Source organism: Clarias gariepinus, chromosome 7, assembly GCF_024256425.1.
Source record: "Clarias gariepinus isolate MV-2021 ecotype Netherlands chromosome 7, CGAR_prim_01v2, whole genome shotgun sequence".
NCBI lineage: Eukaryota > Metazoa > Chordata > Actinopteri > Siluriformes > Clariidae > Clarias > Clarias gariepinus.
This window is the reverse complement of record NC_071106.1, coordinates 28,615,066-28,637,891: the sequence shown is the minus strand read 5'-3', so window position 1 is coordinate 28,637,891 and position 22,826 is coordinate 28,615,066. Positions and strand designations below refer to the sequence as shown.

The 22,826-nt window shown below is 37.2% G+C and overlaps 1 protein-coding gene across 1 annotated transcript in view; it reads left to right on the top strand.

Annotated features, from left to right (window-relative positions):
• The window catches only part of si (sucrase-isomaltase (alpha-glucosidase)), a 187,492-nt gene that overhangs the window by 5,145 nt on the left and 159,521 nt on the right, over positions 1-22,826 (top strand). The window contains exons 2-9 of the mRNA XM_053500142.1: positions 1,482-1,599; positions 2,432-2,523; positions 2,937-3,057; positions 4,866-4,975; positions 5,519-5,670; positions 12,476-12,647; positions 12,781-12,880; positions 17,141-17,253. Of these exons, the coding sequence (XP_053356117.1) occupies positions 1,482-1,599; positions 2,432-2,523; positions 2,937-3,057; positions 4,866-4,975; positions 5,519-5,670; positions 12,476-12,647; positions 12,781-12,880; positions 17,141-17,253 (978 nt within the window). The remainder of the gene's footprint in view (positions 1-1,481; positions 1,600-2,431; positions 2,524-2,936; positions 3,058-4,865; positions 4,976-5,518; positions 5,671-12,475; positions 12,648-12,780; positions 12,881-17,140; positions 17,254-22,826) is intronic.

Below are 22,826 nucleotides of genomic sequence, written 5' to 3'. Positions count from 1 at the left end.
GCGCGCGCGTAGCAGCTTCATGGGAAGAAGATCACAGTGCTCGCACTCTCCATTAAGCCCTTCGAGAGCGTGCTTCTCACCCAAACATTCAAAGCAGAAAGTGTGCATATCGCTCTCCGAAAGGAAATTATCGCACGGAGGGGGACATCTAGCTCTAAACTCTGCCATTATTGTCTGGTAAATTTTATAAACTTTAAATTCTGCTGTTAGATTTTTAGTTGTTGACATACACACAGGCACAAAGCGGTGAAGACAAAAGATCTGAGGAATGTTTCCGGTTCACCTGTATTTTTTCAACATATTTATACAAATAAAATGTAAATGTTTAAAAAAAAATGAATGTTGCCAGTGATTAACCCCTTAAAGCTGCAACATTTGGTGCAGAGACCATTTAAATAAGAGATTAATTGATAAAAAGGGGGAAAAAAGTTATAGACCTTTTGGAATTAACATTGAGAACTACAGCCAAAATGTACAGTATGAGCAGGCTTGAAGCAGCAACATTTTTTATCCATTAATGCTTTGGTTAAATATTATTAATACTACAGTAATCTAGCATTACAGTTTGACAAAAGCAAATGCAAGGTAAATGAAAGCACCAATTGAGAATAAAAAAATGTAACAATGTTTATTTATCCAATTTGGTTTACATTTGTAGTGCAAGTTCTCTTAGGGTGAAGGCGGTGTTTTATATTAATAATAGTAATAATCATTATCATTATTATTGATGACGATGATGATGAAAGTACCACTACTACTACTACTACTAATAATAATAATAATAATACCCACATTAAATGTTTTAAGTGCCCAATGTGCCTATATTGTCTTTAAAAACATATACCTCACACCCAAGCCATTTGTGATATAACAGCCAATTTACGATCAATATGGACAGTCTCTCTAGGAAACTGACTCAAATATTTTTATAAAACAAAAGATTAGGTTGTGAAACTGAGAGAAAAAAATAACGTCATGCTCTTACAAATGTACTCACATGATGCTGTTTAATTATAAACTACATTCCACACTACACAATATGATTGTGTGTTTGTTCATTCATGCATTATGAATGTAAAGGTAATGAGCTGTAAAATATTGTGGTATATTCAGCATGCACAACATTATCAGGAGTGTGCTTTCCAGGTAATAAAGAATTCAGAACAATATTGCTGCATATGTATGCGCCTTGTATCTTAAAATTTCTCCTTTAACAGTTAGGATGGATTTCTTCGTTAAGCATCTTCCATCAAATCAATAGGCTGCCCAGGACATCAGCTATATGCAAAGTAGCACTTTTTTAAATGATTTAAATGAGTTATTATGTATACACTAGTATTTATTATAGACTAATTTATATACATTTTATAAATTATATTTATGATATATATTTTATATTATTATATGCCTATTGTGTAAATGATTTAGATTGGATGATATGTATGTGTGTGTATGTTTGTATGTGTGTGTGATTATATCAGATGGGGAAGAGGAAGTTCTCTGGGTTAGAGATAACCCTCATGGTGATGTTTGTCATAATCGGAATTGTTGCCATAGCACTCATCGTCCTGCTTGCTACAGATAAAAATGAGACAAATCGTGAGTGATGCAAATTTTCTCATATAGACTCTAATGATTAACAATATCATAAACAACCTATTATTAGTTATTAATGAATACAAATGCTTCACCCCAATTGTATAAATATATATCATCATTACTTTGATTCCTAGCACTATGACCAATACAATGGCAAACATGATTTTTCTTAAGCAGAATCCAATTTATTCATGCAACGGTTGGCTAAGTTTTCAAACAAGTATTCCACTTCTTTTTGATGTTGATAATAATTCTTTTTCTTCATTCTTTCTTTTTTTCTTATGTTCCTTCTTTTGCTTTTTCATAACAAACCATAATAATAACACATATATAATAACACAATATAGTCACATAACTTCAATCTAAGTCATGAAAGGAAATTCATATTCTTCTGAACATAAACAAGCTGCCTTTTAAGTAAAGAGGACTACAATGTTGATACTCAGATACAGACCGAAGACTGTAGGGCAACAAATGAAATGGATCAGCCCCTAGCAATATCAGTCCTCATTTCTTGCTTAATCTGGACAGACAGTATTATGTCATGGTTGTAGACCATAGATATTTGTATCTAATACAGTATGTTAAGTATCAGTATGTTAAGTATCTCAATAGAGTATTTTATTTCTATTGAGATGCTCACAGTAGATCTGATTTAAATGAATACTTCTTGATGACAGAGTAAATTAAAATATAAATAAATAAATAAATCATTGTGTGGCTTACATTACCAACCTGTTGATTTTGATTTTGTTGATTATGATTTCTTCTTCTTCTTTGAATAAATGACTAAATGATTGACCAATTACCAAGTAATCTTTCTCTTCTAAAGAATCTCAGAATCAAACAGAATTTGTAGCCCAGTGTCCAAATATTCCCCTGGCAGAAAGAGTGGACTGTTTTCCAGACCTCGGTGCTTCTCAGGTAAATGATACAATTTTGTCTTAAATGTTAAAACACACACACACACACACACACACACACACACACAAACACACACACACACACACACACACACACACACACACACACACACACACACACAAACACTTTTGCCCTTGATGAGGTGAATAATATTGATTATTTCCTTATACTGACACCTGTCAAGGGGTGGGAAGTATTAGGCAGCAAGTTAGAGAGAGAGAGAGAGAGAGAGACTTATTTCATTACTGTTTTATGCATTTCGGTTATCATTATTATGTAGCATTCTTATTTATACAGCAAAAGTACACATCTTTTTAAAAAATAAAAAATTATATTTGTAATAAGCCACAGTTATTTATCCATGATAAAAATGCTTTTATTTTGCATCATAATTATTTTTCCTGTCCCTACAGCAAAGGTGTCGAGAGCGTGGCTGCTGTTGGGGTCCACTTGATGAAACAAATGTGCCTTGGTGCTACTTCTCTAGTAATCATAGCTACAATGTGGTTAGTGAAAGCCAGCTGAGTAGTACAAGTCAGTATTTGAATTTTTATTAGATATTTAAATAGTTTGTTTTATATTTATATATATTTATAAACATACAGTAGGTCAATGAGTATTTAATCACCCTGTGATTTTGCAAGTTCTCCTACTTAGAAATCATGGAGGGGTCTACAATTTTCAGCATAGGTGCATTTCTACTGTGAGAGACAGAATCTAAAAAGAAAAATCTGGACCCCTTTATGATTTCTAAGTAAGAAAACTTTCAAAATCACAGGATGATCAAATACTTATTGACCTCACTGTTGTCGTTGTTGTTGGTCTTTCGGGTGATCCCGGCAAGGGGTCGCCACAGCGGAATACCGAGTCCGCACTACAACTTGGCACAGGTTTTACGCCGGATGCCCTTCCTGATGCAACCCTCCCATTTTATCCGAGTTTCACTTTTTTAATTAAATCACTAAAGAGGATAAACTTTTAATGATATTAAAATTTTTGAGATGCACTAAATATCTATACAGTGCAGTTAAAAAGTAATTGCCCCTTCCTAATTTTTTTTGCCATATTTGTTACACTGATTTGATGATTCAGATCATCAAACATATTTTAATATTACACAAAGATAACCCAAGTAAATGCAAAATGCAGTTATATCTTCATTTTCCCCAAAACTTTTAATCAAATATTCTGTGGATCGAGTAGATGAACTTTTTGGAAGGTGTGCAACCTGTTAAATCTGGCATAAAACTAATTCAGTGTTTCATATCCTATCAACTGTTTCATATCCTACCAACTGTTAAACATGGTGGTGATTGGGTGATGGTCTGGGACTGCTTTGCAGCTTCAGGACCTGGACAACTTTCCATAATTGATGGAACCATGAATTCTGCAATATCAAAATTAGTTTGAAGATCTGAATCATTTAAGTGTGACAAATACTCAATAAAAATTTTATATACATGGGGCATATACTTTTCTTGGCACTGTATATGTTAGACGCCTCACTCTTACACTGTATTGTTAAAGGTATTGGCTTAACTGCCTTCACATAGATATTTACTTCAGTAACATCCAATTCTTAATCCATCTCATCCAATACACCATGAACACACTTCTAAACCTTGTGGAAAGCCTTCTTTAAAGAGTTGAAGTTGTTTTAGCTGCAATAGGTTTGCTAACATATTATTAAACCCTATAGATCAAGAATTGGATATTACAGAAATTCATATTCAGATGAAGTAAGCAAGTGAGCAAATACGTTTGCCAATATAGTGTATCTCAAATCAAGGTCCAGTATTTTTATATCTTTGTGTATCCCTTTTACCCTGTCAAGTGAGCATGTGTTCACTAAAGTATATACAGGTAATGGTAAAATTTTTTTAAAAACTTGTTAAATGATTATCCAATGATTTAAGTGCTGATTTGGCAGATCAAGTGACAGGTAGATGTCCTGCTTTATAGTTTTATTTATTTATAGTTTTACTTCATAATACAGTAACATCATACAATTATTACCATTTGAATCAGGTAGTACTTAAAAGTACTGTCAAAGTAAATGCAATATATTGGCATAAGATTGTGTATGTATCTTTTAATTTCTTTAAAGGTACTGCATATCAAAACATTCTAGCAACTGTGTACAAGCAACTTTGTGGCAGCAGTTTAGGAGGTCACACATTGGTGTGAATGTTGTTTGTCAAAGAAAATTTTATACTGTATTGTGTAAATATATTGAAATCTGAAGTACTAAATTAGATTAACAGAATGTGCCTCAATTATAAATGTAACTTTTTAGAAAGGAAGGATCTCCAGTGCTAAAATAGTTGCAATTTACTTCTCAGAACTGGAGGCCAGACTGAAGAGACAGGATGCACCATCGCTGTATGGTTCAGACATTCTGGAACTATCCTTTATAGCAGAAATGCAGACAGAAAATCGCCTTCGATTCAAGGTACTGTATGCTTATTTTATACGTAACTGTATTTGGGGAAAAAAATTATATATACTTAACATACTAGACACAAAAAAAAGAAAAAAGAAAAAAAAAACATCATAGGCAAGGATGTCTCCTCAACCAGTTTTTATATTACTAAATTGTATGCCTTAAACAAACATTATATTTTGGCCATACCTACATCAGTGCTCCATACAGAGGTCCATACAAATTCTACTTTCAGCCGCATCTTTCTAAGACATTCCACTACCAATAATTTCCTACTGTTAGACAGACAGATGGACTAATGGAGAATTTTTTGATAAACTTTTAGATTTCAAATCAGAAAGTTTTATCAAGAAATCAACTCTGCAAGAAATAGACATGACAGCTGTGGTGTGCTCCCTCCAAACAGTCTTTTTCTATATATTGCCCAAAAACAATCAAAAATGCTAATAACATTACTGATTCACTCAAGAGTATAATTTACTGGGGTAATAACAGTATTGTGCATGTTGAATGTTAACTGTCTCATGCCTTTTTTTTTTTTTTTTTTTTCAGATCACTGATGCAAATAAACCCCGGTTTGAAGTTCCTCATGAACACATTCAATCACTGTCCAGTTCTTTGAATGGACCACTAAAGTATGAGTTTGAGCTTCTCAAGAGCCCATTTGGAGTTAGAGTACGTAGAGCGTCCAACAAAAAAGTCCTGTAAGTTTTATTTCCTTTCTTCCTGTTCTATTTTTTGTCATAGACACAAATTAATATCCAGAAAGCTAAGTTCACAATCACTGAGCTTTTAGGCATTGTTTTTCATTTGTGAAAAAACAATTGTGAATATGAAATGTGGCTTTCGTTCAGGGATTCTATCCATGTCTTGTGTCGTTTCTTTGCATATTGTACAATTCTTCTGCAGATTATTTTACCCCTTTTATTACTTTCTAAATCTAATTTTATTCTTATGGCATTTGGCCTGGTTGTTTTGGTCGTATCTTATCTTATCTGAATCTCATGTAATGGACTTTGGTTTTGACAGGGAAGTGACTTTGATCCTGACCTTTCTTACACTGATTATGATTTATCCACTATAATATAAACTGGTTGATATTATAAGCAATATTCTGAATTCTTAAAGAACACAGTCTGTACTTTACAGTGGCCTTACAAAGAAACAAAAATTGATTCACAAGAATGAAACCAAGTTGCATATTGTTATATAATTGCCTCCAAAACCACTGAACACTGAACAGCATTATTTACTACAAATGACTAATTTGTGGAAAAGCTATTTAGTTTTTCAAGAAAGTATTCACTGTTGCACCTATTAACAGTGCACCTATTATTATTCTATTTAATCATTCACTTCCTGTACTCCCAATTCAGCTCACAATTTTAATAAGCTGTGGGTCTCAGTAAACAACATTGGGAATTCATCCACAAACTAGCAGGAATTAGATTAAGTAATCAAGAAAAAAGCTGAATGAATTTTGTGTTCCATGCCCATGTTTGAGATTTAGTTTTACTTCATTATTAGTTTTGCATGTTCTCCCCATGTGTGAATAGATTTCCAATGGGTTCATCAGTTTTCTCCCACTTTCCAAAAAAAAAAAAAAAAAAAACGCTGTTAGGTGGTTTGGTTATGTTACTTAAGATGTGACTTGAGTGTGCAAGTCTGAGGATGTGTGTGAGATGCCCTGTGATGGGTTGGCATGCTGGAGTGAACTCGTATCTAACTTTCAGTGTTCCTAGGATAGGCTCTGGATCCACCATGACCTTGTGCAGGGAAACAAATCATTATTGCTTAAATTTTTACTGTATATTCATGTCATTGTAAACGTTTCTGCAAGCCACTATTTTATATTCCTAATTAGATGCCTTGACGGCACACAGTCCCTTTCACTGTTTGTATATTTTTTATTTTATTTAATTAAAACTGGACACTGGACAGCATCATTCAAGATTCAAGATTCAAAGAATTTAATTAATCCCGGAGGAAAATTGCTTCATCTTGGTCATACAGTAGCATTGATTAAAAAAAAAAAAAAAAAAAAAACAGTGACAAGGAAAGGTAAAAAATACAAGAAATAAAAAAATTAAAGAAAAATACAATAAATAACAGCAAAAATAGAATTAAATATAGCACACTTTTTACATATTGCACTAAAAATATAATCTGTGTACTGATATTGCACTTGAAATGTAGTAAAAGTGAATCGAAAATAATATTGCACAAATGTACTGATAAGATATTGCACTTGGACTTGGAACTTATCTTAAGTTGTGGGAACAATAGTGTCCGAAAGTATTATTGATCATTAACTACAGTCCCTATCCCTTAGTGAAAGCGTTACAAAGATAAGTCATATAGTTTAATGGCCGTTGGGAGAAAAGATCTCCTGTGGCGCACTGTAGAACACCTGGTCATGATCAGTCTCTGGCTGAAATTGCTTCTTTGGATGGAGAGAACACTGTGTAGCGGGTGAGAAGGATTGTTCAAGATTGTGTGTATTTTGGACAGAATCCTCCTTCTTGCCACAACGTCAACAGAGTCCAGCTTCATGCCCAGGACAGATCCGGCCCTTTTAATGACCTTGTCCAGTCTGTTTTTATCTCCTGCTTTCATGTTGCAGCTCCAACAGAACACAGCACAGAATACGACACTCGCCACAACAGATTCATAAAACATACAAAGAATGGTATTGCAGATGTTGAAAGACTTGAGCCTTCCCAGAAAGTACAACCAGCTTTGTCCTTTCTTGTAAAGTGCCAATGTGTTAATTGACCAGTCCAGTTTGTTATCCAGATGCACTCCCAGGTATTTATACTCAGAGACCATGTCCACTGTCTCTCTATGGACAGATATCGGAGTCACAGGGGCTTCCCTTTTCCTGAAGTCGAACAACAGCTCCTTCATTTTCTTGATGTTGAGTTGTAGGTGATTACACTCACACCAGAAAACAAAGTCATCCACCACAGACTGGTACTCGGAGATGTCACAGTCCTTAATACATCCCACCACCACAGAGTCTTCAGAGAACTTCTGTAAATGGCATGATTCTGAGTTATATTTAAAGTCAGATGTATAGAGGGTGAAAAGAAATGGAGACAGAACAGTTCCCTGAGGAGCACCAGTGCTGCAGATCAGTGTGTAATCTGACATACTGGGGATGGCATGTCAAATAGTCTATGATCCATGAGACCAGGGGAGTGTCAATTTGCATGGTCCTTAGTTTCTTCCCCAGTACTGCTGGTCGTATGGTGTTGAAGGCACTGGAGAAATCGAAGAAAATAATCCTAACACTGGTCCCAGGTTTGTCGAGGTGGGAGTAGGTTCAGTGGAGCAGATGTATAATGGCGTCATCTACTCCCAGGGATGGCTGATAGGCAAACTGAAGAGGGTCAAGAGAAGCCTTCACCTGGGGACGAAGTGTATCCAGGTTAAGTCTCTCAAACACCTTCATGATATGTGATGTCATGTAACCTTAGTTCTTGCAAACACTAGATTTTTGCAGAAAATAGCTGCAGCCTGCACGGGCGTTCCATGAGTTGTTTTGTGCATTTTCCTCAGACTTTGACACAATTACTCGGGCAGTATCTAAAAACAACTTTCAGCTATGATGTCCACCAAACGTGAACAAACAGTCAGAACTAACTGCTGGACTTCTTGATGCGGTTAAACAGCTCTCAGAAGATGTTTGTGCACTTAAACTAAAGGTTTCTCAACTTGGGAGACATTGCACACATTCTGTTAGTTACTGCTCTTCCCATGCTGGCGTTGCCAGACATAAGTCTGACCCTGCAGTTGAACACGGACCAGAGCAAGAGAGAGAGATATCGATGCTCCCTGTTGGTGTCTCCTGAGTGTGCTATCTACTTATCTGCACCCAGTTACAGATCAAACAGGTCATACAGTGATCGTCTCAATTCAAGGTACTCTACCGATTACCACAACATTATGACCTTACTCACCTTCCCCTACATCTTCTCCAAATCATTAATGTGAGTATCATTTTGTCGGCAGCCACAATCGTTTATTTCTTCAGCCAAAAGCAAGGGAGCACTAAAGCGGCACACTACTGACCACTTCAGGGACAGATATTCTCCAGATACACCTATTTTTATCCCTATGATAGAAACAGGTCCAGCTATGACTCACACCAAGCCCACTTAGCAAGGGAAAGACACCTAATCCTAAAGGTATAGGTATTTTGGCACATCTCATTTTCACTCAGCCTTTCTTATTGTACACACATGCTTCACAGGGGAGGTTTGACTCTGTGCTAGCTCAAAAACAGGACAATAAAGAACATGTTATAGCCTATGCAAGCCACACACTGAGCTCTTCTAAAAAGAAATGGTCTACTTTTTACAGCAAACTTTGGGCAGTTGTTTGATCTGTAAGACATTTTAAACAATGCTGTCTGGCAGTTCTTTCACAGTGGTCACTGTTCATATACGCTTCCTGAGTTTGAAGAAGACTTCATTGTCCAATCCAACTAGCAGACGCAGTGGATGGATACTTAAGCTGGACTGGTATGATTATATCATCTTACATTGGGAAGGTAAACAGCATGCCAACCTGATGCTATGTCTAGGCCATAACCTAGAGCAAAGCTGTTTATTGTGTCATCTCAGCAATCACCTCTACAGAAAGACTTAAACCTGTGGGCAGTAACAGCAATACCAGTAATGGTCCAGGAATCATTGACATCAGTCACACACTGTCAGTGGATTTGGGAAAAATGCAGTAATGACAATGTGATAATAAATGTCTTAATAAAGTCTTTGCATGGCTAGAGAACAATGAAGCTAAACCATCAATAGGCCACCTAAAACACTCGTCCCCTATCTAGGGAAACTGTGTGATTATTCGACGCAGAATCCTGAGCAGGAAAACCAAAACGAGTCCATACGCGCCTGATACATTTTAAATTGTTCTGCCGGTCTGTGCATCTGTTACTGGCCATACATGTGCCATGATATTCACAAGTTTTGTACTGAGTGCTTCCCATGTCAAACACATGTTTCTCCTACTCAACAAGAAAGAGCTCTATTACAGCCAATCCAAGCAGCGAGCCCATTTTAAATGATTGCTGCAGACATCACTGAGCTACAGGTCACTACACAAGGCAACAGGTATGTTCTGGTAGTAATGGACTTTTTCACATGCTATGTCAATCTCTTTCCACTAAAAGACCAACACGGAACTACTGTGGCAAAGTGTATTTTTGAGGACTCTATACAACAGCATGGCTTACCAGTTGCCATTCAATAATCTACTTGCTATGTATATATCACACACTGGAGGCGAATAGGATTAATATTTGCCACAAGCTGAACTCGCTTATAACTCAAGTGTTCATTCAAGCACTGGATTTTTCCCATTCTTCCTTATCCATGGAAGGAAAACTTGCCACTTGATGTCATGTTGAACTGTAGTCCTGCATTGACCTCTTCACTCCAGCGGCTTATGCCAAGCATCTTTGCTTTGCTTTTGTCACATGCTTTTTAAAAATGCAGCTCAGAACACTGCTACGAATAAACAGCATCAAAAGATTCAGTATGACAAGACATTGGTGTTTCATCCTCACCAACCAGGTGACCTTGTTGTCCTGGATAACCCAACACAAAAGATGCAGAAGCTTGCTCCTAGATGGAAATGGCCATTCATGGTCCAGCGACATATAAGCAGAGATGGACACACAGGTGTCACCTATGAGATCACGGATCCAAGAGATGCATGTCTCAAGGCATGGGTTATTCACCATAACAGATTGAAGCCCAACAAAGGGGTTTTAACAACTGCCGGATTGTCTATCATGCATCTCTTATGTCATCTGGAGCTGGCACATCAGTAGCCTCGGCTCCTTGTCTCACTGCATTGTCAGGAGCTCTTCCTTTTTACCCTTCAACTCCTCCTTATGTCCCCACAGCTGGACAGCAGAGCCTTACCATTCCAACCAGGGCAAAAAAGTACACTAAATGTCATAAATGTAAGTAGGCCAAAGAATACAGATGATAGTGCTGGCTCCAAAAATCCAAAACATTTTCCCCATCAATTACACAACATAATATCAATCCAAGAATCTATTTAACTAACAAAATTATAATTACTTTATTGTTGTAATATATTTTCTGTGTTGTGTGCTATCCTCCTTTATCATCTTAAGAAAATATAAATTTGTAAGAAAGTATCCCCATTGCAAAGCACACCTTCTTCATTACTGTGACAGAACTGCACATACATTTAAGCTAACTTAAATCAATTAAATTCCTTAAATGAGTACCAAAATGTTGTATCATTTTGTAAATGTAAAGGTTTTACTTTACTCTTCATATATTATTTATTTATTTTCAGTTAACATTATGGCCACCCACCTAATACTGAGTTCATTTACTGTCCATGCTAGTGAACATGAGCAGACAATGATGCATTACTTAGACACAGGAAGACTGTAAACTCCAGGTCACTGTTTCACAAAAGCTAGTGCCAATCCTTTTAGTTTTCTCTAAAAAAAAAAAGTGGCATTTTTTTATGAATTAAGGCATATTTTTTAGCTGGCAGACACTTCTGCATAACACTTTATTTCTCTCAGTGGACACAGCCAGCTTCAGCACATTCTTATCTGCCACAGCAGATAGCTTGATTAGTTTATTGATTTATTATTTTGTCAGTATCTTTGGCATGAATACAATATCTTGTATGATAATCCATGCAATCTACAAAAATGGCTGATAATAATGAGTTACAAAATCTCAATGAGTTACCAGTTCTGCATATTTGTACAGCACCTTCTGGTGTGATATGCACTGAAATGGTTGCATGGCTTTGGTTGTCTTATTGGACCTTTTTTTTCAGTTTGTGCTAAAAGATAAAATAAAAAATCTAACATCAGATATCTATTGCTGACTATCAAGATTCAATTATTTGTCACATGTATTTTACAGCACAGTGTAAAGTACAGTGTCAGCAGGGATAGTGTAGATAGGGTTACGGGCCTTGCTCAAGGGCTCAAGATTGGCAACATTGAAATTTTTAACACTCAATCCTTAGATTAATAACTTTGAGCCGTGTTTTTCAGCAGTTTATGCTAACTCTTCTGCTGGATTAAATCAGATGGGTAAGCCCTGGCTCCCCTTACACTTAAATTAGCCTTGGACACCAATGACCCTGATGCCAGTTTACCAGTTGTCCTTACCTGGATCACTTTTTCTATGCACTAAGTGCTTGTGTCACGCCATCACAACTTTGCCTTTGCTAGAGTTATTCAATCCTTATGCCCTTTTGCCATATGGTCATTTTTCCTGTTTTCAACCAAACTCACTTGCTGCCTAACATAGCAAACCCCTTTAAAGCTATTCTAATGAGTTGGTCAGTGTCATTCAATTAACCTTTTAGTGGTTTTAATGTTATTAATTGGTGCATACCTGTTTACCTGTGTGTGTTTCATAGTCCATTCATCTTTTAATAAATTATGTGTGTGTCCTAGTTAATTTATCCTTTGATCCCCGTCAGCTTTGATACCAGTATTGGACCACTGGTTTTTGCTAACCAGTACCTGCAGCTCTCAGCCAAACTCTCCTCAGATAACATCTATGGGCTTGGTGAGCACGTCCACAAGAACTTTCGCCATGATATTAAATGGAAGACCTGGCCAATATTTGCACGAGATGCCTTTCCCAATGGTGTAAGTGAAAAAATTTGCCTTAATATTACTTGCAAAACTTAACAGGCAAGAATCCCAATTAATTTAGAATGAGATAAATCTCTCTTTCTTTCTCTCTTTCTTTACCCATGTATTATTTCTGTTATATTTTTAGGGCACTCACAACCTGTATGGTCACTACCCCTTTTTTATGTGCCTGGAGGATGAAAGTGGTGAATCCTTTGGTGTTTTTCTAATGAACAGCAATGCTATGGGTAAACAAATCTAACAAGCTCTAATGCACTGTTATCTATTTATAACCCTACAACACTTTTAAAATGCTTTGCTTGTTAGCATAAAGATTTAAATGATCAATAAACCAGCAGGCCAGTTTAGAGAAGGGTCCATCAATGCTTTCAGGAAATGTTACAGTTTTAAAGGTTCAGCTAATATCAACTACTGTTTATTGTGTACTTTTCATATATAAAATCAATATGTTAATTTAAGAAAAACATATTGTTTATTTGTTTATGACACTGAAAAGTTACCTAAATATCTTAGTTCTACTCTAGGAATCCTACAAGAAGTAAGAAAAATATTGTAGTGCATTTTTCTCTGTAATAATATATATATATAAATATATAGGTCCCACATTTACTAAGAATCTCAGAATCACTCCTAGGAATCATGCTCAAAGTTAATTAATGAGTAAAAATATTCTTTGCTTAGGACAGGGGCATTTCTAGGATTTTCAGTTAAGGGGGGCTCAGCCCGCATAGATGTTTAACACATATTTGGCTTGTTCAGAATCAGTACTCAAATGAGTTTTCTTGTTCACACACGCTGTTTACTGTATAAACCTTTTTTAGATTTATGTACAGGTACAATCAGAAAAATTTAGCCAGAAAACAGCATATAACTTTAAACTTTCATTGATTAGCAACATAAACAACACACCTATGAGGCTGGACAATTGAATAAACTGTGTGGGGGCCAATAATGTCAAACATTTATCTGTTAATTCTTTGACAATACTGCTGCTTTTTGTTGAAAACTGGCATATATAAAAAATGTGAAATTTTTTTTTTGATGCAATGACTTCAGTCAATGGGAACAGTGTTAATGTGTCTGAGAGGCTGCGCTTTCAGAGAACTGAACTGTAGAACTAAACAGAGAACTGTAAATGAAAGGTTTATCAAGTCACATGGGAGTAGGTCTCCAAATGAGCAGCAGGTAAGAATACAACATCTTTTTTTTTTTCATGTGACTTGAAAAACCTTCCATCTACAGTTAAATATAAATATAAAAACTTTGATCATGTTATCTAGTTTAATTTAGTGTTTTAGCTACACAAATAAGACAGTAGGTTCTCTATTCAACCCCTTAAAATGTCATAGCTACTAGGCTATTTATAAAAATTCATTAATATAGACAAACATTGTTTTAATGTAATTAAACAAAGCATCTTTTTTATATCATTCTTTTTTTGTTTCTATCCATTAAAAAAGTAACTTTTCTAAATCAAAGTGACAAAAACCCTACTCTAAGGCTAATAAATGTATATTACGATTTGGGACATTATTTAATACAATATTTATTACAAAAAAAAGATTTTTCCATCTCTGTAAATCACACTGCTATGCAGTTAAAAACGAGTGCGCTGAATGCTGTCTGTCACTATTTTTAATCATTTATGTGCATAACTCTATGGTAGTAAATGCCATATGCACTGTGCAATGTTTTATATAGACAGTTAGGTTTTTCAATTAAAACAGCAATGGCATGATTGTTTTATAAAGTAGACTATAGGTTCATAGGGTATGTATTAGGGGCTTTCTTTTTTACTAGAGGAAACAGCTGGTGTGATGAGGGTGAAGATTTAATTGATTAATCCCTCATGACATTTAGTAAACTGTATTTATGAGAAAAGACTGCACTGATGCAGATATAACAATTTATCAAAAAACTCACACCTTGCCTTAGTCCTCCCTCTGAAAAACGGGAAGGGAGCCGAAGTCTGCAATGTGTGTGAAGTTTATGGAGAATTTTTAGGGGGGCTTTCTAGAAAAGCGTGTGACGTTGTGACGTCCCTGTCAGATGAGAGCAGCAAAAGACTCTTTTCATTATAGGGGGTGTAGTTTGCTAAGGGGTTGTAGTTTTGACTTTATTTAGTAATTAAGTGATGAAAAAACCAAAACAATGAAATCAGTGGCAGTAAAAGCTTTATGCACATAAACAACAATTATAGATGTGTGACTTGACTGCATGTAAATATCCTAATCAGACTGCTTTAATCACAACTGTTTCAAGCCTCTATAATAGACCTATTTAGGACTATCATAATCTGATCAAAATTACTTTGAGAAGAAAGCGAAACTGGAGAGAAGACAAGGCTGTTTGCTGCAGAGGATGTAGCAAAATGTAAAGAAAGGAAGGAAAATTCTACCCTACTCTTACCTCTGAAGATAAAAAGTTTGGAGAGTAATCTGTGAAAGCATCAATGCCACTTGTTAGTTTAGTTAGTTATGTACATACAGTGGTGTGAAAAACAATTTGCCCCCTTCCTGATTTCTTATTCTTTTGCATGTTTGTCACACAAAATGTTTCTGATCATCAAACACATTTAACTATTAGTCAAAGATAACACAAGTAAACACAAAATGCAGTTTTTAAATGATGTTTTTAATTATTTAGGGAGAAAAAAAATCCAAACCTACATGGTCCTGTGTGAAAAAGTAATTGCCCCCTGAACCTAATAACTGGTTACCTTTAGCAGCAATAACTGCAATCAAGCGTTAGCGATAACTTGCAACGAGTCTTTTACAGCGCTCTGGAAGAATTTTGGCCCACTCATCTTTGCAGAATTGTTGTAATTCAGCTTTATTTGAGGGTTTTCTAGCATGAACCGCCTTTTTAAGGTCATGCCACAACATCTTAATAGGATTCAGGTCAGGACTTTGACTAGGCCACTCCAAAGTCTTCATTTTGTTTTTCTTCAGCCATTCAGAGGTGGATTTGCTGGTGTGTTTTGGGTCATTGTCCTGCTGCAGCACCCAAGATCGCTTCAGCTTGAGTTGACGAACAGATGGCCGGACATTCTCCTTCAGGATTTTTTGGTAGACAGTAGAATTCATGGTTCCATCTATCACAGCAAGCCTTCCAGGTCCTGAAGCAGCAAAACAACCCCAGACCATCACACTACCACCACCATATTTTACTGTTGGTATGATGTTCTTTTTTTGAAATGCTGTGTTACTTTTACGTCAGATGTAACGGGACACGCACCTTCCAAAAAGTTCAACTTTTGTCTTGTCGGTCCACAAGGTATTTTCCCAAAAGTCTTGGCAATCATTGAGATATTTTTAGCAAAATTGAGACAAGCCTTAATGTTCTTTTTGCTTAAAAGTGGTTTGCGCCTTGGAAGTCTGCCATGCAGGCCGTTTTTGCCCAGTCTCTTTCTTATGGTGGAGTCGTGAACACTGACCTTAATTGAGTCAAGTGAGGCCTGCAGTTCTTTAGATGTTGTCCTGAGGTCTTTTGTGGCCTCTCGGATGAGTTGTCTCTGCGCTCTTGGGGTAATTTTGGTCGGCCGGCCACTCCTGGGAAGGTTCACCACTGTTCCATGTTTTTGCCTGTGGTTCGCTGAGGTCCCAAAGCTTTAGAAATGGCTTTATAACCTTTACCAGACTGATAGATCTCAATTACTTTTGTTCTCATTTGTTCCTAAATTTCTTTGGATCTTGGCATGATGTCTAGCTTGATGTAGGTGCTTTTGGTCTACTTCTCTGTGTCAGGCAGCTTCTATTTAAGTTATTTCTTCATTGAAACAGGTGTGGCAGTAATCAGGCCTGGGGGTGACTACAGAAATTGAACTCAGGTGTGATAAACCACAGTTAAGTTATTTTTCAACAAGGGGGGCAATCACTTTTTCACACAGGGCCATGTAGGTTTGGATTTTTTTTCCCCCTAAATAATAAAAACCATCATTTAAAAACTGCATTTTGTGTTCAATTATGTTATCTTTGACTAATAGTTAAATGTGTTTGATGATCAGAAACATTTTGTGTGACAAACATGCAAAAGAATAAGAAATCAGGAAGGGGGCAAATAGCTTTTCACACCACTGTATGTAAGGTTATGTACCTTTTAAACAATTTAATCTAAATATATAAATATGATTGTTTTAATATATGTGTCATGGAAGTTGTTAGTCCAACTTTCATCTACTCCTAAAAGTGGGACCAAAATACTAAGAACTTTTGATCACTTAAGAACTATTTCCCATTTTGAGATGCTTAGTAAATACACCCACAGGGCCTCAACTTACATTTAGTGGAAATTCTTGTAAACATTTCAAATGTAATTGCACAGCTTAAAAAACAAAGATTTTGAAGAAAGAATGTTATAATAATTAGGTAAATGGTGCAAATAATTTCAGCATATGTATCTAAGTGTATATGTTGACAGTGGGGTATTAGGAGCATACTTTGGAAAGATTAAAATATTAATTTACCATATTGGCACATGTTTTGTAGAGGTGACTCTTCAACCAGCACCTGCTGTGACCTACAGAACAATTGGAGGAGTTCTGGACTTTTATATCCTGCTTGGAGACACACCGGAGGCTATTGTGCAGCAGTTTACAGAGGTTAGAGTCAATGGCAATAAGGGAATGGCCACCAAGCTATTTTGTAGACTTCACTGCTGTATCTGTCATGACCCTCTTTAAAAATAATAATTAAACAAACAAATAAAATAAAAGGCAAAATATCCACTCATTCAAAATCAAATTATTTAAACTTATTTTACCTAAAACATTTTTTAACACACATCAAAAGTTGTTTCTCAAAGTTTTCATGCTAACTCAAATCTTGGATACCATAAGGAATTATAGTGCATGCAATATCAAGCTGTATATTTTAGTTTTTATGACAATTTAAAGACCTTTCGTTAGTCAGTAACAAATTACAGTACATTAGCTATTTTTGGCCAATTAGGGCTGTTGTTTGGGCGGGGTGGGTTGTTTTCCTCTGATTTTCTCCTCAATTTAGTCGTGTCCAATTCCTTTCCATCACTAGTGGGCTCCCACATTAAGACTTCTACTACCAGTCAGTCAGGGAGTTGAAGACTATCATGTGTTTCCTACAAACCATGTGACGCAGCTGATCGCATCTTTTCGAACTGCTTGCACCATTAGAGGCAGCATAACATACTCAGTGGACAGCGCTATCCGCTCCTTCCCCTTGCGTGAGCTCACAGATGTCAATAACTGACTGTAGAGCTGTGATCAATTTGAGTGTAGAGCTGTGATCAATGACTGTGCCTCTCAAAATCTACTCAAATAAAAGTAAAAATTAGTTCATTAACAATTTACTCAGAGTAAAAGTTACAGATTTACTTTTTTAACAGAGGGGGTGGGATGGGGGATTCTAGTGTCGTTTAAAAAAGATAAGCGGATATAAATCTCAAACTAGTTGTTTCTAATTGAAGTCATATCTTTGAAAAATAAAGCTGTTGCCTTTTTGTGCTCAATATCAAAGTGGTCGCTTAAATGGTGTGACGCTTTGCGCTGGATAGTCGGGGGAAAAAAGAGCTTAGAGCCAAGAATAACCAACAAAACCTTTGTCAGCCTCTTTCAGTGTCACAAAATTACAATACAAAACATAAAGTAAATGTAAAGAAAAGGATAAAAGAATAGTGTTTCGGGGTTGAGCAGCACACCCAAGCTCTTACTCCGTTCTCTCCTTCTAACACACACTTTCGCAGCATGCACACTGGGGGAGGGGTGGCAACTCTTAAAAGGGCAACATACATACATAATGTGATATACAACATATCAGTGAAGTGGTTTCCGGGATGCAATTTTTTTTCTTCCCTGTCACATATCTGCCATATGCTTAAAAATGTAGTGAAGTACAATACTTTAAACAAAACATACTACATAATAAAAGTGAAATTACAGATTTTAAAAACTATTTTAAAAGTAGAAGTACACAAAAAAAAAACTACTCAATTACAGTAACACAAGTAAACGTAATTTGTTACTTTCCACCTCTGTCCCAGATAAATGGGAATATGTTGCAGAGACACTGGCCAAAAAATTTCAACGATGAATAAAAGCTAATACTATCCATGTTTAAAGGGAAAAAATATAAGCAATTTCCAATCCTTGGAAAGGGACAGCCATTATATGGTGCACCTTGAGCAGACAGAGCTAAGGGCCTTGCTCAAGGGCCCAATAGTGGGAACCTAGTGGAGCTGGGGCTTGAACTGCCGACCTTCTACTAGGTAACTCAGAGCCACTATTGCGCGCAATACATATGTATGATAATATTATGATAATTATGAAAAATTTCTTTTTCTGTAGTGTCTTTAATTTTTTTTTTACCTCAGAATATATATTTGCTGACCTATACTCTATATACACACAGTATATAGTAATATGCAGTATAACTGCACCATTTATGTGCAGTGAGTGTGCTATTACAAACAGAAGGTCATACAAGTGTGCTATAACAAACACTTACCTATTCAAATCATTGAATGCAGGTATTCCAAACACTTCCATGGTTACAGGTGTGTAAAATTAAGCACCTGGGCATGCTGACCACTTCTAGAAACATTTATGAAAAAAATGGGTCATTCTTAGGAGCTCAATAAATTTCAGGGTGGTATCGTTATAGGATGCCACCTGTGAAGTCGTGAAATTTCCTTGCTACCAAATATTCCACAGTCAACTTTTAGTGGTATTATTACAGAGTGGAAGTGATTAGCGGGGGGGGGGGGGGGGGGGGGGGGGGGTGGAGCTGTGGTGTTGTATGAGGTCTGGAGTGGCAGAGAAGCATGTTGGAGTGGTGCAGGACATGTATGAGAGCGCTAAGACAGTGGTGAGATGTGCTGTAGGTGTGACAGACAAGTACAAGGTGGAGGTGGGTCTGCATCAAGGATTGGCTCTAAGCCCTTTTTTGTTTGCTCTGGTGATGGACAGGATGACAGATGAGGTTAGACAGGAGTCTCCATAGACTATGATGTTTGCAGATGCCATTGTGCTTTGTAGCGAGAACAGGGAACAGGTGGAAGAAAATTTGGAGAGGTGGAGGTATGCTCTGGAATGCAGAGGACTGAAGGTTAGCCACAGTAAGATGGAAAACATGTGTGTGAATGAGAGGAATCCAAGAGGAATGGTGAGGATACAGGGAGCAGAGATAAAGAAGGTGCAGGACTTTAAGTACTTAGGGTCAACAGTCCAGAGCAACGGAGAGTGTGGCAGGTTGGTTGGAATAGGTGGAGAAAAGTTTCAGGTGTGTTGTGTGATAAAAGAGTATCAGCGAGAATGAAAGGAAAGGTATACAGGACAGTGGTGAGACCAGCGATGCTCTGCGGCTTAGAGACAGTGGCAATGAAGAAAAGACAGGAGGCAGAAAATTAATGAAAAAATCAAGAATTGGTTCATTAGATGGACAACCCATGTTAGATGTTTTGAAAAAGGCAAAAAGGCCAGATTGAGGTGGTTTGGACATGTTCAGAGGAGAGATAGTGAATATATTGGTAGAAGGATGCTGAGGTTTGGACTGCCAGGCAGGAGGTCTAGAGGAAGACTAAAGAGGAGATTTATGGATGCAGTGAGAGAGGACATGAAGTTATTGGGTGTGAGAGAAGAGGATAGGGTTAGATGGAGGCAGATGATATGATGTGGCGACCTCTGAAAGGGAACAGCCAAAAGACAAAGAAGAAGAATGGATTTGACACGTGCAGGAGACAGTTGTGCCTGCATTATGATCGAATCCCATACGACCCCCAAATACGTTGTCCCCTGAGCAGAAAAAAAAAAGTTTTTCTTGGCGTTGAGTTTCAACCCTAGAGATTAGAGATGAGCTAGAATGACATGCCGGTGTCGAAGCGCTAGCTCCTGAGTCAAGATCAGCCAGTCATGTATTCAATTTCAAATTCAAATTTTATTTTTCACATACACAGTCATACACAGTACGATATGCAGTGAAATGCTTATACGACCGCCAGTGACCTTAAAAATATATAAGTAAAAACTTTTACGTAAGAAATAAATATGAATAAAAAACATACTAAAGAAAATAAATTTAACTAGTAAAATAAACTGTACAAATAAGGGCATAATAAAAATATTACAAAATATAGAAATATAGAAGAAAAAAAGTATATATATAAAATTTAAAAGTGACAATGGTTGTGCAAATATGCACAAGAATGACTTATTAAAGTTTCTTGTGCAATGGTCCAGAAGTGAAAATATAAATATGTAGTGCAAGTGTGTATGAATGTTTTCATGTCCATGATTGTCCAGTCAATGTTGGGAGTTTAAAAAGATGGTATTATTCCTCAGTCCTCAGTAGGCTTCAGGGAGCGGAATCGCTTTCCTGACCTCAACAAAGAGAACAGTTAATTGTTGGGATGGCTGAGGTCCTTCACGATCTTCCTCGCTTGCTGTAGATCGAGTGGAGGTCAGGGAGTTAGGTGCGGATGATGCGCTCAGCTGATCGCACCACCCTCTGTAGAGCTCGTCTGTCCTGAATGTGTTTAGCTCGTCTGCCAGAGTCGAACCGCGTTCGTCATACATGTTGGTGCTTTATAATCCGTTACTGTCCTTAGTTCCTGCCACAGGCTCCTAGAGTCACTCTGTTGGAGCTGTGACTCTATTTTCCTCCCGTAGCACTGCTTCGCCTCTTTTACTGTCTTCCGGACGTTATATGACGCAGCTTTGTACGGGTCCATGTCCCCCGATGCAAGTCCTGCGTTGTAGGCAGCGGTGCCAAGATAGTTTTATCCACACACGGCTTCTGGTTGGAAAACGTCCTAATAGTTTTTTTCTCCCTGATATCATCCGCTATTTTTCCGATGAATCCCACAACCGCTTTCGTAAACACACTGACATCATCGGAGTTGTTTCGGAACATGTCCCAGTCTGCGTCCTCAAGTGCGTCCTGTAACGCGGTCACTGATTGGTTCATCCAGCGCCCAACCTCCCTCTCAACCGGAACTTTCTGTTTCAGCCTTTGTATTTTGGCATGAGGAAGATGGCGGCCTGGTCGGATTTACCAAACGGTGGACAAGATTGTGCCTTGTAGCCATCCTAGACGTGTCGTGTAACAGTGGTCCAGTGTCCTTTCGCCCCTGGTGGGGCAGGTGATATGCTGATAAAAGGTCGGCTCTGCGCGTTTGATGTTGGCACTTTTAAAGTCCCCCGCCACAATGAGCGCAGCATCCTGGTGCTGTGTCTGATGTATGTTATTCAAAATATGGATGCCCTGGAATCGTATAGGAACCAGAGCTGCATCCATGCCTTTTGTATATGTGCAGGGTGACAAGGCTAGGCCAAATGGAAGGACCCGATACTGGTAAGCTTCGTCATCGAAAGCGAATGTATTAGATGTTTGGTGTCCTGAAACATGGCAGGAGGCAACCGAACTTCGCTGGGGACTACTGTTCTATATTTCTTCATACATTCTTTAAATATTTTCTATATTGTGTATTTTTGCTGTACAGGTATTTATTTATTTATTTATTTATTTATTTTCTTACTTTAATTTATATATAATAATATATATATATATTTTTTTTTTTTTATATTTTATTTTATTCTTTCCTAGTTTTATTGACCCTTTATTTTAATTTTCATATTTATTTCCTATTACTATTTATAGTCTTCTATTTTTAGGTCATGAGCAGTTGTCTAAGCATTTCACTGCATATTGTACTGTATGACTGTGTATGTGACAAATAAAATTTTAATTTGAATTTGCTGGCAAAGATTGGGCAATGGCCTCTTGAGGGTGCCAGGAAGAAGTTCTTATTCTCTGATAAAATACTATGCTCCTCTCCCTGAAGGAGATGATACTCCTCAGAAAGTAACCTCATGAACGCTTCTTTATAGCGTTTCGCCCCAGAAACCTAGTGGCGTCGCCAAATAGGCCAGAAGGTGAGATGGGGACATCAAGGAGGAACGTACAATCCTTATCCTTTATGCACAGATGTCTCTCCGTGGCAACCATGGCAGCCATAGAACAGCCAATGGCACGGGCCGTCTACTTGGTCACATGGAGAGACAAATTCGTGGCTTGACGTAGCTCTGAAAAAGCCTCTTCGTCAAGTCCATCAGCAGATCAGCCTGGTATGCCTGCAAAACCACCATGATTTGCAGGGCAGCATCGGCCTGACCCGCTGCCTGAAAAGCCTTCCCCATTAGCA